This window comes from Phodopus roborovskii, unplaced genomic scaffold (assembly GCF_943737965.1).
Source record: "Phodopus roborovskii unplaced genomic scaffold, PHOROB, whole genome shotgun sequence".
NCBI classification, from domain to species: domain Eukaryota; kingdom Metazoa; phylum Chordata; class Mammalia; order Rodentia; family Cricetidae; genus Phodopus; species Phodopus roborovskii.
Window position 1 is genome coordinate 33,255,383 of NW_026126416.1, and position 17,733 is coordinate 33,273,115.

At 37.7% G+C, this 17,733-nt stretch overlaps 1 protein-coding gene across 6 annotated transcripts in view; it reads right to left on the reverse strand.

The window, feature by feature from the left end:
- Positions 1-677: 677 nt before the first annotated feature.
- Positions 678-17,733, reverse strand: part of Mga (MAX dimerization protein MGA) — a 77,913-nt gene continuing 60,857 nt past the window's right edge. For 4 of the 6 annotated variants that reach the window (XM_051183653.1, XM_051183655.1, XM_051183656.1 and 1 more), the window contains exons 16-24: positions 16,373-16,663; positions 14,753-16,209; positions 12,024-12,151; positions 9,791-9,842; positions 6,572-6,778; positions 4,518-4,629; positions 4,029-4,262; positions 2,545-2,721; positions 678-2,308 (exon numbers count right to left, since the gene is read on the reverse strand). In XM_051183653.1, the coding sequence (XP_051039610.1) occupies positions 1,044-2,308; positions 2,545-2,721; positions 4,029-4,262; positions 4,518-4,629; positions 6,572-6,778; positions 9,791-9,842; positions 12,024-12,151; positions 14,753-16,209; positions 16,373-16,663 (3,923 nt within the window). In that variant the 3' untranslated portion in view covers positions 678-1,043. The remainder of the gene's footprint in view (positions 2,309-2,544; positions 2,722-4,028; positions 4,263-4,517; positions 4,630-6,571; positions 6,779-9,790; positions 9,843-12,023; positions 12,152-14,752; positions 16,210-16,372; positions 16,664-17,733) is intronic. The other 2 variants (XM_051183658.1, XM_051183654.1) reach the window with 1 other exon arrangement.

A 17,733-nucleotide genomic window follows, 5' to 3' on the forward strand; every position in this document is an offset into this window, starting at 1 on the left:
CTTTTCTTTACATCCTGTGCAGGTTAACAGTGAACAAAACCTTCAAGCACCTAGAGCTGGTTCCATTTGAGAAATATCCAGCCCCCAAATTTTAATTTTGGCTATGGTCTCTGGCCTGGGGAGAAACTGCTTTTCATTTTAGCTGTTTCTGGAGTGGCATGATTTGGGAAAGGGAAGGACTGCCACTATGTCTACCTTCAAAAAACTAATAATGGGTAGAAATCCTTGGCATTATTAATGAATCTTTCAATACCCCAAAAGACAGTAAAGAAGTATCTCTTTTTTAACCTCTCAAAATAAGTACATTAATAGTAAAAGTTAAAAGTATACTCCTACTTTACCAGAAAGCTTAAGTTTATAATGACTGAAAGGGTTAAAGGATATGAAAGAATAGTCTACTGAATGACAAAAACCCTTCACTTTGGTATTCCATAGTATCTATCCTATCGACTATAATTCGTCCCTCCTTTCTCCGTGTGTGTGTGTGTGTGTGTGTGTGTGTGTGTGTGTGTGTGTGTGTGTGTGTGTCCTTCTCAGCCCAGGCCAGACACAAACTTGCAATCCTCTTGGTGGAATTATAAGTGTGCACTATCATGCCCAGCTCTATCATGCCCAATTATTGAAGTAAAAATTCTCTCTTCTAGGTCCTTTTACACAACTGTATCACAATTCTCAGATTTTAGAGCTAATAACTATCACTTACAAGTTTAGTTCATAGTGATTCCAAGTCTTAAGTATTTTCTCAGAGGAAAAACAATAAAGTATTCGATGGAGCCAGATTCTTGTTAGGAATTCCTTGGGCAAGAGGAATCACACCTTCTTAGAGAAGATGGGGGACCCAGCACCACAAGTGAGGTAACATTTTAAACATGATCAGAGTTTCAAACACCAGGACCAGCACCCTGCCCCCCTTCTCCATCAATAGCCACACATAATCAGATTCAAAGATTATAGTTCCGTGTCAAACAAACAGATGACTGGAGAGAAAAGAGGTGAAATCCATTTCCCCTCATAGCTTGGCTTCTGCACGAGGAGTAATAAGTTCATTTCCCTGAAGAACTTGATGGAACCCCAGAGCTGCCCAATTTAGCCACAACAGGTGCCAATGTAGGCATCACCTTGTTCTCCCGGCCTTCCTGATCATTCCCTGTTAAGTTCATTTTGTATCCAACTTTGGAAGCTATAGGTGCCAAGGAAGGCATCACCTTGAGACTCTGACCATCTATGTCACTGGGAGGATTAGCTACTTTTAAACCCAAAGGGGCCAGCTTTGGCATAGGCCTCCATAAAGTATCTGTGTTGCTGTTCTCTGGGCCTGTTTTCATGTGCAGGATGGGAGGTGAGGATACACTTTCCGGCTCTGCAGGGAGACCAGAAGTACGCTTTCCTCCATCATTAGTTTTCTTATGGGGGACATGAGAATCCTTTATCTCAGAGTCAATAACAATCTTAAGGACATCTGGCTCAGAAGCTGTATCCCCAGGTTGTTTTTCATTCTCAGAGAAGTCATCATCTTCCAAGTGCAAGAGGAGGGGGCTGATGGATTCACTCTCTTCTTGGACATCAGGCAACTCTTTCAAACCTGTTTCCAAGTGTCCAACTTGGAAAGCCGATCTGTTCCCAGGAGCAAGTTTACTGATAAAAGCTCGTTGAGCATCCTCTGGGAATTCTGTATCCATAGAGCCAGGTAGTTCAGCCAGGGAAGAGTCATCATTTAATTGCTGATTAAGAAAGGCAATTTCATTGAGCAGTGAAGTCAGAGTCTCGTCTGTGTCATCCTCATCTTCCATGTTAGTCAGCAGCTCGCTGGGATCAAGAGCTGCTTCCTCAATAGCTGATGCCACTTTCCTCAGTTCCATCTCTATGCTTGAGTCCTTGAGATCCTTCACCTTGAATCTATGGAACTGGGCTTCCTTTGACTTCAGTCTTTCTCCTCTCAACTCACACTCTTTCCATTTATACCGATGGCCTCTCGTATCACCAGAAATCTTTTTAGGTACAAACTCCTGTGCTGCCTGCATACTGGGAACATCAACTACATGTGGAAACCCAGAATCTTTATTTGCCAAAAACATTTGTGTTTGACCCCGTGTCATTCTGCCATCTCTATGGTTTCCTCTAGAAGAAATTCTATCAGTATCATTTAAGGAGTTAGCTTCATTCCCAACCATGTCTTTCAGATGGTCAAGTGGCTTGCCATCAGAAACTTCACGAGGATATTTGCTGCCACCCACATTTACTAAATCTTCCTCTGCAGCCAATGATGTCACATTAACAATTCGTGGCATCATAAATAAGTCATCACTCTCTGAAAATCAAAAATTAAAGACAGAATTCATTAGATATACAGTAATGAGAATTTCTTTCCCTCCCCCTTTCCCAAGTCATTCCACCTGAGTTCACCAGCTAGAAGGGCAGTTTCTTACGAAGGCAAATGCCAACAGACCAGTCCTGGATCACTACACACAGATCCAAAGGCTTCCTCTGTCACTTAGATAGTACAGACCTTTTTTTTTCCCAACCATAGGGGATACCATCACATACCTGATTGAGCTATAGTACTACTTGCACCTTGAGGCTTCAGATCAGCATCTAAGAGAGCAGGAGAAACTGCTACCACTGGTCCTGAGAATAGGGGGCCTTTTAGGGTAAGCAGCTGCCCTTGTGGAGTCATCACCAGGTTGGCAGAGGAGTGTGGAGTATTAGAAGGCAAAGCATTTTCTGCAAAGAAAACAAAAAATTAATAAAACAAACTTTCAATTAAATGTTACTGTACTTCAGAGAGAAGCAGTCCTAGACCCTGACTTGAAAGGTATAAAGTAAGTTTAGATGAAGGCATACACAAGTCTATTTATAAGCTTCCTGTCTTATAAAATCCTATAAAAGTCATTTAAGTTTCTAGTCTGTAGTGTCCTTCCATTTGTAAATTCAAGTAACTAGCCATTCAATTCTTTTTGTTTTGTCTTGTTTTGTTTTTTGATTTTTTTTTTAAGACAGGGTTTCTCTGTGGCTTTGGAGGCTGTCCCTGGAACTAGATCTTGTAGACCAGGCTGGTCTCGAACTCACAGAGATCCTCCAGTCTCTGCCTCCCGAGTGCTGGGATTAAAGGAGTGTGCCACCAATGCCCTGCTTCAGTTCTTTACTTAAAATACTATTATTTTATTCTGTAATGTTAAAACTAATTCTTATCTTAGAATCTACCTAGATCAGTAAAAGCCAGAGTTTTCTGGTCCACACATCAAGCTATCTTAATAGTAAACAAGAACAATGCCTCTCTAAGACACCAGCAAGTAACAGTGAACCAATGTAGCCACTTCCAAAATCAGGGTAAAAAAAGAACTTGAAGCCAGTTTCCTTTGTTCCTTAATAGAAATGATGAAAAATAAGACTATTAGAGTTCAAAAAAATTAAACTTCTCCTTTTTAAAAGTAACAACAGTGTCTCTATGTTACCTAAGCTGACCTCAATTCTGAACCTTAAACAATCTGCCTGTGTTAGCTTCCCAAGTAGCTGAAACTTAAGATACATACCCCCATGCCTAACTTTAAAAAAAAAAAAAAAAAAAAAAAAAAAAAAACTTTAGTTCCAATATATTTCTTAACTCATAATAAATTCAAGAAAATCAAAGATTTACATACAAAAGCAGTTATGCACTTACTAGAAACATGTACTATAGACTTTAATCAGAACTAGTAATCATACATTAGAATACTTCTTAGAAGTTAAACCAAAATTGAAATTTATAATTCAGAGTTCCATTTTTTTCTTTTTCTTTTCTGTTTTCCCTGCTTGTTTTTGAGATAGGATTTCTCTGTGTAGCCCTGGCTGTCCTTGAACTCACAGAGATCCTCCTGCCTCTGCCACCAGAGTGCCAGGATTAAGGCACCCCCCCCCCCAGCTATAGTTCTTTTTCTTAAAACACATCCCCAATTCATTTAATTAGAACTATAGGCAAGAGAAGATGTTCAGCCCACTAAAATAAATCAGTATATATCTGCATAAAGGGAAGAAAAGGATGTCCCTCTTACCTGTAGCCTGGTCTCTTTTTCTGGAAAGAATCAAGGGTTTCCCCCTCCTGTTATTTGTGAACATCTGTCCGAGATCTACAGATGATGTAGTTGATCCCTCCAACTGTTTGCTAACTCTGGGAGACACACCAAACTCATTTGATCCCATCTTCTTTTTTCTTTTTTGTGACTCCAGTGCTTGTTGTTTTGCATAAATATACTCTAGCTTCTTCAGGACCACTTCTTCTGTCTTACCTACAGGTTGGTAGGGAAAAAAGTATCACTCTCTGAATGACCCCACATGATAATGAGAAATAGCTGAGATCAGCTGATTTAACTATATTCCCCAGAACTATACAATTCAGAAGATATAACCCACTCAGTCAAAGGTAACTCTGCTATAAACCTGGAGTGCCAACCCTTAATCTAAACAGATTCTGAAAGACCCAGTGAGCATTTCTTCTTGCTAAAGCTGTTTATTATGCTCTTACCCACATTTACACAGCTTACCTGAAAGAGATGATACCTTCCGTATTAAAACATTTCGTTTTCGACTCAGGAGATTTTTCTGTCCTATCAATTTATCTGCCTGGTCTGTTAGTCCTTGAATTTCACTAAATGCCTAAAATAGAAACAGTAATGTCAATGGACCACTAACTCCTAAAAGTATAGGAGGCCTGCATAATTTCTTTAATGAAAATATTTTAAGCTAGTATTTTAGATAACATTATAAACCACCGATGCTTTCAGAAATTGGTTAATGGACTGAAACACTGTGTGGCTAGAAATAGAAACTTAGGGCCTGATACATGCCAGTCCAGTATTCTATCTCAAGCTCTACCACCAACCCAACATAATTTGTTAAATTATTTTCCAGCTTGTATCTCTAGGAAATGTAGGTAGGTAATGATTATTTCTAAAGACCATCATTGAGTGGGAAACAGGTTTTCAACTAACACAAGGAAAAATAGCTTAGATTTTAATCAAATTATAAAATGCTCATAAAATCCATTTCATTTCAGTACAGGGATATGAATACTGTATGCATACTTCCAGAACTTCTATTAATAGTAGTGAAATGATAGTAACTCAGATGATCCATGCAGAGCTAAAATTTTTGCCAACTTGAGTATTTCATTTTCTTTGTGACTGTCAAGTAGGAAGTGTGTTAAGGGTTATGGATGTAGTTAGCTGGTGGTAAAGGACCCACCTCACATTCATGAAACCCTGTGTTCAATTCTTATCCAAAAACGGTGTCTGCTAATATTTCTCTGCTATGTATATTACACTAAGAGAAACTGTTCTAAATGCTACAGGGAATAATTTAAAGAGACTAACACACAGACATAAGAGTTTCTGATTTGATAGTGCTATCCATCTTTATTTTTTAACATGGTCTCTAACGGCCCTGGAGCTCACCAAAGAGGCTAAACTAGCTGGCCAGGTAGCCCATGGAATCTGCCTACCCAAAGCTGACATTAAAAGCATGTGCTACCACATCTAGTTTTTTTGCTTGTTTGTTTTTCAAGACAGGGTTTCTCTGTGGTTTTGGAGGCTGTCCTGGAACTAGTTCTTGTAGACCAGGCTGGTCTCAAACTCAGAGATCTGCCCCCCTCTGCCACCCAAGTGTTGGGATTAAAGGCAGGCACCACCACTGCCAGGCTTCCAATCTAGTTTTTTGTGGGTTTGTTTTCTTATAATGATTTGTTCTTGTGTGTATGTCACATGTGGATATGCGGTCAGAGGGCAGAGAGTTTGCTGAGAATTGAACTGGGGTCCTTTAGCAGAACAGCAAGTGCCTTTAACTACTGAGCCTTTATTTATTTATTAATGTAGATTTTTGGAGTCATAAAACTCAGTTATTCATGTTTGCAAGATAAGCACTTTGTTGACTGAACTAGTTTTCCTGCCCTTGGCTTCTGACTTTAAGACCTTAAAACATTTGGGGTTAGGGAGTGGGCTCACTGGGTAACAACAGCAGCATTTACCTGAGGACCTGAGTTTGAATCTCCAGCACTCATGTAAAAAGCTAAGCATGGCTGCACAAACCTGTAACTCTAGCATCAAAATGAGGACAGCCGAAGAGCCCAGCCATAAAGGCAAGCTGCCAGTTCTGAGACCCTGTCTCAAAGTAATAAAAAAGAAAGTGATAAAGGAAAACACTCATCATTTTGCTCTCATCTCTGCATACATGCTCATGGGAACATTTACCCACAGATTCTCGTGCTTATAAACAACACAGATAACACAGCTTCACTGCTTTACTGCCTTCAGACACAAAAATACTTAACATTCAATGCAAAGTTATTCTGACTTAATGATTTTTTCCCCCTGAAATATTCACTTGTTAATTTACTAGTCCTGCTGTTTTTGGCAGAGCATCACTCTGTAGACTCAGGCTGATCTTGAATTTGTGACAATTTTCCTGTTCAGCCTCTCAAGTATTTTGGCATACCAAGTATGAGCCACCATCCCCAGCCTCTAACATGACAATTCCCTTGCTCATAATATCTGTAAGAGTCTCTCAGTTGAACTTTTGTTCATGTGATTTACAGAATACTCACCCGAGTGAGAATGAGACTTTTGGAAACTTTGGAAGAATGAAGTAATCCCAATGTAATCTTCAATTTTTCAAAGAGATCCCTCATCTCACCACGCCGCCGCCGCTCATTAGCAGTATGTGTCCGGCGGTAATAAGCAAAAGCTTCCGTTTCTTTCTGTGGTTTATCACTCCAGCAATCATCTTTCAATTTTGGAGAAATCAATGGAGCCTGTCCAAAAAGATTATTTCCTCAGCATCTTTCACATGCACTTTCCCTCTTCCTCCATCCTAAATGATACTGCTCTATCTCTGATACACTTTCTGTCTAAATTGTGACCAATCTAACTTTCCTCCAAATCTCATTTCAACAACACCAATAGTATGAATTCTAATATAAGATAACATAATTGTATTACTTCCCAGCTCAAGTTGTGGTGATTCTCAAATAAGGAAGAAGCATCTGGAACTAGGAAGGGAACAATCTGTAAAAGCTTATTTATTTATCATCATTAAAATTAGTTTTCAGAACATAAAAATAACAATCTTGACTGGTAAAAAAGAAATTACTTCTAGAAACAGGGTTTCTCTGTATAATAGCCGTGGCTGTGTTAGAACTCACTTTATTGACCAGGCTGGCCTTGAACTCAGAGAGATCAGCCTGTCTCCTGAGTGCTGGGATTAAAGTCTTGCACCAACGATATAAAAAAATATTTCCAGGAGACTAAAGAAATGGCTCAGTGGGTAGAATGCATGCTGTGCAAGCATGAGGTTGAGTTGAGTTCCCCAGTATCCATACAAAATTGGGCAGGAGAGTGTGCTTCTGTACAAGTGGAGACAGGCAGATTTGGAGGCTTATAAGTCAGCCAGCCTAGCTCCAATAGTGAATTCCAGGTTTAATAAAGACCTTATCTCAAAAATTAAGGTGAAGAACATAGATGACATTTGATATCCACTTCTAACCTTCATATCTGGCAAGATACAGACACAGACACAGACACACACACACACTCACACACACACACAGAGCCACTCTTTTGAAACAGGGTTTCTTTGTGTATCCCTGGGTATCCTGAAACTCACTCTATAGACCAGGCTGAACGCAAACCCAGGGATTTGCCTGCCTCTGTCTTCTGAGTACCAAGATTAAAGGAGTGTTCCACCACTGCCTGCTACCACTCTCTTCTAAATAAACTCTCTCTCTAGCTCTTTCTTTAAAAAAACGAAAAAAAAAATTGCACTTATTTGTGGTGGCAAGAGCAAGCATATGACACATTACATATGTGGAAATCAGGAGACGACTTTTGGAAGACAGTTCTCTCCTTTCAACACGTGGACCATGGGTTTAAACTCAGGTCATGAAGCTTGGAACTGAGCCATCTCACTAGCTCCTTTAGTAATTTTTAATTGTGAGAAATTCTTCACATTACTCAACACCACACTTCTTTGCCTAAATTGCTTAGGTTTTCATTTGACTTGGATTCTTTACCTTTGTCCCTCCCAACCAACATTAGCACTGTGTATTTTTTCCAGGGAGGGCTTTCTTGACTATTTATTTGTTAGATTTTTGAAACAGGGTTTTGCTGTGTAGCTCTGGCTGTCCTGAAACTCAATCTGTAGACTGGCTGATCTCAAAGTTAGAAACCCACCTGCCTCTGCTTCCCCAGTGCTGGCATTAAAGATGTGCCACTGCTTAACTAAAGTTATGTACACATGTGTGTTGTGTCTTTGTGTGGGCTTATTAACCTGAGTACAGGTGCCAGCAGAGGCCAAAATCATCAGATCCTCAACGAGCTGGAGATTCAAAAGTGGTTGTAAACCTGACATGGTGCTTGGACTCAAACCTGGGTCCTCTGGGAAAAACAGTATATACTATTAACTGATGGGGATATCCTTCTGTATGCTGTGAATATATGTTTTCTCTTATTGGTTTATGAATAAAGCTGTTTTTGGCCAATGGACAGGCAGGATGTAACCAGGCAGGAAGTATAGGTGGGGCTAACAGACTAGAATTCTATGGAGGCAGGGAGTGAGTCGAGAGGAAGATGCTAAAGAAGCAAGAGGTATGGGCATCACCAGTTAGCCAAAACCATGTTGAGATACACAGATTAATAGAAATGGGTTAATAATTATGAGAGAGCTAGCCAATAAGAAGCCTGAGTCATTGGCCAAACAGTTTATTATTATTAATATAAGTCTCTTTGTGTTTATTTGGGACTGAAGAGAAACTTATGTCTACAATTAACAACTGAGTCAACTCTCAAGCCCCAAAATGTATTTTAAAAAACCTAAAAAAAGAAGTTACTAGTAAAATAATAAAGTTGTAAATACATGCCAACCTTATAATCACCTCTAGCAGGGTCCTCAGAAATGACAATGTGTTACATGCTTGTGGTTTCTTTTGACTTTTTTTTTTTTTTTTTTTTTTTTGCTTTTGACTCAAGTAATAATGTAAATATTTTTGTTGTTGCCAATGATCTCCAACTGACTTCTTCCTATGCATAAAAGAATTTGTTCCCATTACTCTTGCATATCAGCACTCTACCTAAACACAGTTTCTAACTCTTTTTCTACTGATCCTTGAGCAACAAAAATATAATGCATCTTGTTTCTAACTACTTTTTCTACTGATCCTCAAGCAATATAAACATATCACATCTTGTCCTTTTGCTTTATAAAATGATTAACAATGTCTGTATCTTTCTAGCTAGTCTTCTTTTTTTGCACATTTTCAAAAAAATTGTATTAAGCCAGGCATGGTGATATACTCCTTTAATCCCAGCACTTGGGAGGCAAAGGTAGGCAGATCTCTGTGAGTTTGAAGCCAGCCTGGTCTGCACAGTGAGTTCCACAACAGCCAGAGATACACAGAAAAGCCCTGTCTTGAAAAAATAGTAAAATTTGACATTAAATCTTCTGTTTTTACTCTTAGATTATGAATGTCTTAATTTTTAAATTTATTATTTTATCTTATGTGTATGTGTGTTTTGCTTTCAAATAAATGGATCTATTGTCATAAACTATATCCATTTTAACTCCTCCAAATTTATTCTATCCTCTGAGAAGAGTAGAATTAAAAAAGGAAAAGAACAGGTAGTGTAATTTTGTTAAGAGGGAGCAAGTTAATTTTAATAAATTAAAATAGTCCTAAAAAAAGAAAAACAAATAACAGAACTTAAGTTTCAATCATAAAACAAATGTTACCAATTTTATTACATATTTATATTAAATACATTCTAAGTACCTTTCGACTCTTTTCAGAAGCTTTTTCATCTGCAGAGATATGGCTATGACACCTAGATAAAGAAAGAAGTTTTAATGTTTTACTGAAATCCAAATAATATCAGATCCATTTCGCACCTGCTATGAAACTGCACCATCCCAAACTTCCTAAATTATCATTTTTTTTTCTCCAAGGTAAACTAGATGTCCACACTTTATTCATCAGTACATTTTATCTCTAATATCCAAATAATCACTATACTTATAAACACTTATAAACTAGTTTTTCATCCATTTATTTATTGTTGTTTGTTTATTGGCAGGTGTCATCATGAAGTCCTGGTTGCTCTGAACTTGATATGTGGGTCAAGCTGGCCTCAAACTCAGAGATCTGTTTCTTGTCTTTAAATGTAATTTCTGTTCTTTTACAGTTTGTGATTTTTATATAGTGGTTACTCTTGGCTCTTTATTATCCCAACCTAGTAACACTGCTGAATAACTACTTACTGAATTCTTCAATATCTTTTAATATAATTTTCTTCAAGCCTTACATAGCTTGTTAGTTATACTGTGGAAATACATACATGGTTGCAATCATGTCGAAAGTATCAACCATGTAGCCCTGGCTTGGCCTGGACTAGCAATGATCCCCTTGCCTTAACTTTTCCAGTACTGGGATTATGAGTGGGATCTATCAGGACAACCCAAAATCATTTTTCGATGTAAGAATTTTCAGGCACATCAAAATTCACTTCATGAATCAGTGACAGAATAGTATATGTACTGTCAGTGATTTCTTTTTAAACATTTATAGTCTATGAGCCTATATTATTCCCAGAAAGTTTTTATTCCTGTCACTATTGAAAATAATTATTTTTAAAAGAAAATAGTTTTTAGAGATTTGTTTATTTATGTATAGTGTTCTGCTTGCATGCATGCCTACATACTAGAAGAGGGCACCAGATCTCATTATAGATGGTTGTGAGCTACCATGTGGTTGCTAGGAATCAAACTCAGGACGTCTGGAAGAGTAGCAGTGCTCCTAATGGCTGAGCTATCTCTCCAGCCCTGAAAATGGTTGGTTTTTTTTGTTTGTTTGTTTGTTTGTTTTGTTTTGTTTGAGACAGGGTTTCTCTGTATTGCTTTTGAGCCTGTCCTGTAACTTGCTCTGTAGACCAGGATGGCCTGGAACTCACAGAGATCCGCCTGTCTCTGCCTCCCAAGACTGGGATTAAAGGCATGCACCACCAATGCCTGGCAAAAATACTTATTTTTGAGATTACATTTTTCTTTGTTGCTGTTTAATAACTTGGGTTTAAAATGCTGAATTTTCCTATCTAGCGGTCTGCAATACTACTGAGTTTAGTAAATACAATTAAGTTTTAGGGATTTAAACCCTTAGGCAACAGTTAACTGAAGGAACCTATAAGCAGCTATGGAGTGAAAACGGTCACTTAGGAGATTAGGAGACTGTTTTAGGAAAGAATATAAGAAGCTGCATTCTCTTTCTGTCTATCCTACATGCCAATCCCCAATCCCTAAAGAGCTTCCTAACACAGGAGATAATACAACACAGCAAGCTCTGCCTTTTATCACTGGAATAGGTAGAAAGAATTTCATATCTGTATCTTACTTGTTCAGCTAGTACAATGAAATAAATTTATAATTTTAGTGCTTTGTTATTAAAATATAAAAGAACTAACTTTTATTGAGTAATCAACTCTTATTAGCTATTATGGAAAAAGCATATGCTATTTCATCTTATACTCTAAAAGGAGGGCACACTGGTTCAAAGAAATTATAAATTTGTCCAACGTTAAATACCTATAAGCTACCAAAATTAGTATTTCTTCTTTTTTTACTTATTATTTTAAACAGGTCTCACTGAATAGCTCTGGTTGGTCTATTTCTTGCTATATCGATCAGTCTTTCCTCAAACTCAAGATACTGCCTACCTCTGCCTGTCTCCCAGGTACTAGAGCCAAAATTAGTATTTTAACACAAGTGTACCAGTCTCTAAAAGCATGCTACTCATATTTATATGCTACCTGTTGGCAAAGGCCAAAGCAAGTAAATTACTTCCTTTATTTCAATGTCTCATCTAAAATACCCAAGACAAAAGAAAAACAGAAAACCAAACAACAAACACTAAGAGAATAATGGAAGTGGATTTGTTGCCCAAAACTTTTAAATAAATAAAGTATTTGGTTTTATTTCTGGTTCCAAACAACAGCCCAAAGGTAAATAAGACTTACTGCTGTTTGAAGGAATGTGTGTGAGTTGCTGTGGTCTTCTTGTAGGCAATGTTAATTTCCTCTGAGAGATCTTCTATAGTCTCAACATCCACCTGCTCATCATCCTCAATATAGTCTACATAGTTATTCTGGAATAGATGATTAGAAGTATTAGGAGACATACATACCTAAATTTTCAAATGCATGCTCCCTTATTAAACCAACTAATTCCAAATAGTTATCTACTGTGAATATTAACAATGTTGAACTTCTTAATCACAAAAAGAAATAAAGTCAGAAAGATAATATGATTAGAGTTAACATCAACAACTATATTAAGTCATAGATGTATATTAAACAGGTATCATTAACCTTAGGCTGGACAGAGTTTCTAGAAGTCTACATTTGATGCTTTGATGTTATTTCTAGAGGATAACATTCAGGTATCCTCTAGAATTAAGGACTTCAAAATCTAAAGATTATATATGCTGAGGCCCTAATAAGAACCCCTCAGCCCCCAAAAACCCACAGAAATTCCTGTTTTAAAGGGGCTTCATAGCTAGTATCTGATCAAATGCCCATAATCAACACACATTAATGTAAGGCAGACATGGAAATGGGATACAAGTCCCCACAATAAGAGCTTTTGAAGAACTTTAGTTTTCAAAAGTAATCCCAAATGTAGTTCCTTATAATAGCAGAATAGAGGCAACTGAGTAAAACTGAGCACCTGTCCTAGAAACTCACTGAATTCTTTTCCAAGGTATATGTATGATGTGAGACAGATGAAATTTTCAAGTCCGTATTTAAAAGCAGTACTTACTATGCTAGAAACTAAAAAAGTATTGTCTTTATACATATTTGCACTGCATGCCAGAGGGATAATTCAAAATGAGTTATCCCAATCACCTTATTAAAACTCTCACATTGATAACTTTGGAAAAATTACCCCCAAATTAAAAGCTCCATAAGGCTAATAGACAATAAATGCAAGATATCATTATGGTGCCCATTTCAACTTCAGCATAATTTAAGCAATATGTGTTAAATTTAGATAATGTATATAATAATTATTCCTATGGAACAAAAATGAATAGTTACTACAAGTTTTGTAAATAGTATTCAGTGATCACAATAGAAGACAAAGTAGTTATTTCCTCATATCATTCAAATACAAGTCTAGTAGTAAGTGTAAGGAAAATTTTGACATGCATGTACATGCATGTAAATATGATACCTTTTACATAGGTCATTTACTTAGTGTTTTATTTTTTTAGAAGTCAGTGTAAACGTTTCTGTCAGATTATTAGTGCATCTAAGCAAAAGCCCCTTAAGACTAAGGAATTCTACAGGCTCCGCAAAGACAGTTCCACTGATAGCTATAGTCCTTACTAATGTTAAAGTTGGACTGTTTTGTTTTTAATGTTTACTCAGACTGATTAAAAAGGAGACTGCAAAAGTACAGTAAGATCTGTAATAGAACCTTGCAAACTCCATATTCTTGGATTTATGTCCTTGAAAAGGATTAGCCCACAGAAAAAGTTTAAGGCAAACACATATACAAATTATCCAACTTGAGAGCTGTATTTATAAGTCAAACTATTGAAGACCAGATATAATACAAGATTAAAATGTTTTAGAGGGTTGTTTTGCTTTTGTTTTGAAAGAACTATTTTTTGAGACAGTCTCAATGTTAACCAGGCCAGCCTCAAATTTAGGAGACCCTACTGTTTCTGACTCAGAGATACAGGGTTAAAGGTGTGTGCAACCATGCTCAGCTATTTTAGTTTTAAAATACTATCTTTTTGTTGCAATTGATAAAGCAGTAAGGTATTAATAAGGAAATACCAGTAGATATAGGAGCTAAATATAACTCAAAGAACAATTCTATAATGTAATTGGTACAAAGGTTTTTAGCATCTGCTCCTGAAGAGAGCTGAAAATTTTCTGGGCTCCCTGAAATAGCCATCTATGATTTCATGCTTTATATCTGACCCTGGTCAGGACACCAGAGCCCACAACATATTTAGTCATTTTATTGGAATACAGCCATATTCATTCACTCTCAGGTTTGTGGTTGTTTCTATACTACCATAGAATGGAGTCATGTAATCTGCAAAGTGTAAAATATTTATTATCTGGTCACTGCATAGGAAAACAATGTAATCTCTTGCCCTATATCATGCCTGACCCAGTTACTTAATTCAGATAAAAATAGGAAATTTTTAAAAAGAAAAATTAAAACATAAAACTATAAAAGTTACATTGTAAAGGACAATGATCGAAGTCTACAATATATAAATTATAACTATAACATACTTAACACTGTAAGATACACAGCAACTTTCAGGCAGGATTATATTAAAAGTACCAGGTATTTGGTAGTTTTTCCTCCTAGGAAAAAAAAACTTCCCTCTAAATGCAGGCAAATTCCTTCTCCTCCATTTCTAAGGCCTCCCATTCACTGTTTATTTCATCTGTATCAGGTTAAGTGTTAACCATATCACAAACAATGTGACAGAAACTACTGGGAATTAAAAGTTACAAAATAGTGTTAATCCTACAAAGGATTAAGCCACCTTTACAATAGTAACAAGCAAAACACAATGTTGTCTTAAAAACTAGTCATTTAATAATCATCTAAACTTAGGCCCCAAATGAATATATTAATACTAGTGATGTTCTAGAAAAGCTACTATCTCTAATCATTTAAATTCATGAGGTTTCAATCACAACAAAAATGGGCTCACCACCTTTTCTATATCAACCTCCTCACTCTGGTAGCCAGAAACAACATCCACAATCTCATCAAAAGAATCATCTGTTTTCTCATCTTCCTCATCCTCCTCTTCCAAATCCAAAACAGTGAAGTCAGCACTGTTTCTCCGGCCCTTTGTGTCTTGCTTTGGTTTTATCTGTTCTCTTGGGTGCAGTACATGACCCTGAAAACATCTGCTCCCTCTTCTTCCTTTTGTAGCTCTCCTAGGAATAATAGAGAAGGCTGCAGAACTAGAAATGCTACTCCAAGAACTATCCTCAGTTTTTAAGATTCCATCACTCTCAACAGTTCCACTTTTTCCAAGTAAGTCAGAGATGTCCTGTTCAGAATTTTCTTGACATGGCTTTGTTTCTGTAAAGAACTGCATGTTTGTCTCTTTCTTATAGTCTTGTGAAATTCCAATGTACTTCTGAGTTAAGGAACCCTTCAAGTGTTTTCTCCATCTCTCTCTAACACTGTCCTTCCCCAGAGAGCTTTCACAATCCTGCTTGGCCTCTGCCTGTGAGTTAGACTGCTGTTCCTTAACTTGGCTTCCTGATAATTCAAATTTACTTTCTTCCTTAGAGATGAATAGAAATTCATCTGGGTCCTCTGGATTGTCTGATCTTTGCTGCTGTTCCATCTTCACTTCACATTTTTGAGGCCGTACTTTACTGACATGCTGGACTGTCATAATATTGACCTTTTCAGAAATGGCCCTCACTTCTGGAACAGTTTGGTTTTCCTTTGGACTGTTCTGACTTCTGTTCCCAGATTCTTCATCACCATCTTTGTCTTCATCTGTGTGAGACCCAGTGCTACAAGAGTGTTCATAAGGTCTGACATCTTCCTCATCCAAAAGATCACCCCCATCATCCAATGAATCATTCAAGGTATCTTCAGAGGCAATAATTCCTGAGCTTTGCTTGATTATGTCAGTCTCAGTGTCCACAGCTTCATCTTTTGATGTTACAGCTTTCTTAGTTTCTTCCTCTCTTTTGATGGAGTTTATTTCAACTTTCTGGTCTGCATTTTGAGATTCCGTTTTCACCTGAAGGGAAGCAACATGCTGAAGAATGGAGCTAGGAACAGGCTTTTGTCCTGGGAGCTGCAACAAGGCAAAGCTACCTGACTGCAGAGGAATGAGACTTGCTGTTCCAACTGCCTGCCCTCCAGTGCTGGGAGCTATTTTGCTTTCAGAGCCTGTTTTACTTGTTAAGTTTTGAGGTTCAGGAGGAGAAATTCTCAGGGTCAGTGTGCCAGCCTGAGAGACAAAACTAGATCCAGAGGAAAGCAATGAAGGTGCTTGAGTAGCGACATTTACTGTCGGAGAAGACCCAACAGCCTGAATCACAGGACTCACGACAGAGAAGGCAGAGGATGAAGCAGAAGACGATGGAGTCTCAGAAGGTTTGGAAGGAGCTGGTAGTCGGATTCCCACCACAGACCCTGGTAAGAAAAAGACAGAACTTAAATCACCACTGCTCATCTCAAGTCTCAAAGTATGATTTCCCCATTTAAGAGACCAATAAAGAGAAGTTATAGTATACCAAACACACCACATAGTCAAGTGATTCAACAAAGCCTATCAGAAAGATCTGTGACTTAATACCTGGGTTCCGAAACACCACAGGCTGTAAGCTGGGCTGTGTATTAGAGCCTCGGATCTGGTGTAAAGGTAAGAGTTGGACAATCTGCCCATTGGGGTGCCTGAATAGGTTCATTCCACTTGGGCTCCTAACAGGTTGTAAGACCATCCGCTGTCCCTGAAGCTGTGGATTTGGGATTGGTCTAAGTGTAGGAGAACCCTGCTGTACTGGAATCAACAACAATCGAGGTCCAGTACGTTTCACGCTGTTAGGAGAGATCTGTGCAGTAGTCACTGGATTTTGAGGGGTATTTTCTGAAAAAGAGAAAAATGAGAAGCTACTGTCAGAATTTATCTTTCAGAATATATGGGTAAAATTATGACACCAGTTCTAATAATACTGCAAGGATTATCTCACTTGAATTATAAAGTTAATGAAATTCTGTCCCGCTATAATATACTACTTATAGCTAAGAATATTTTATTTTTATCTTTATAGTGGCACATGGCTTTAATCCCAGCACTTGGGAAGCAAAAGCAAATGGATCTTTGAGTTCAAGGACAGTCTGTTCTATAAAGTGAGTTCCAGGACAGCTGGCACTACATAGAAAAACCCTGCCCCAAAAAACAAAACCAAGACATTTCAAGTCATTAATAGTACCAAATGAGATTTAATGTTTAGAAGAGCTATTAAGAAATATAAGATTAAAAAAAAAAAGATAATATTTTAGAGTTCTGGGGTAAAAAAATGGGTAAATGTAATAGTAAGCACAAACAAAACTGATCTAATATTAGTTCAAATTAGTACACTTAACTGACATTGCTACTAAATATCTCGTTTGCTCTTCAGTTGGATGTAAAAATAATATTATTCATTCTGAACGAAAACATGCATCTGAGGGCTAGAGAGATGGCTCAAAGATTGCTGCTCTTGCAGAAGGCAGTTCAGTTCCTGCCAACCATGTTAGGAAGTCAAAAAACTGCCTGCAACTCCAAATTCAGGGAATCAAAAGCCTCTCCTAGCCTTCAATGATACACATATAAAAGCATAAACACACCTTTTTTAAACATGCATGTAGATGGCACACATTAAGAGCACTGGCTACTCTTCTGGAGAAGATTTATCCAGATGACAACTTACAAATCTGTATCTCCAGTCCCAGGGGAATACATCCTCTCTGGCCTCCGTGTGCACTGAACACCTGTGGTGCACAGACACACGCAGGCAAAACACCCATACATATAAAACAATTTTAAAAAATGCACCTTAAGGCCAGGCAGTGGTGGCTCACGCCTTTAATCCCAGCACTGAGCAGGCAGAGGCAGGTGGATCTTTGTGAGTTCGAGGTCTATAGAATGAGTGCCAGGACAGGCTCTAAAGCTAC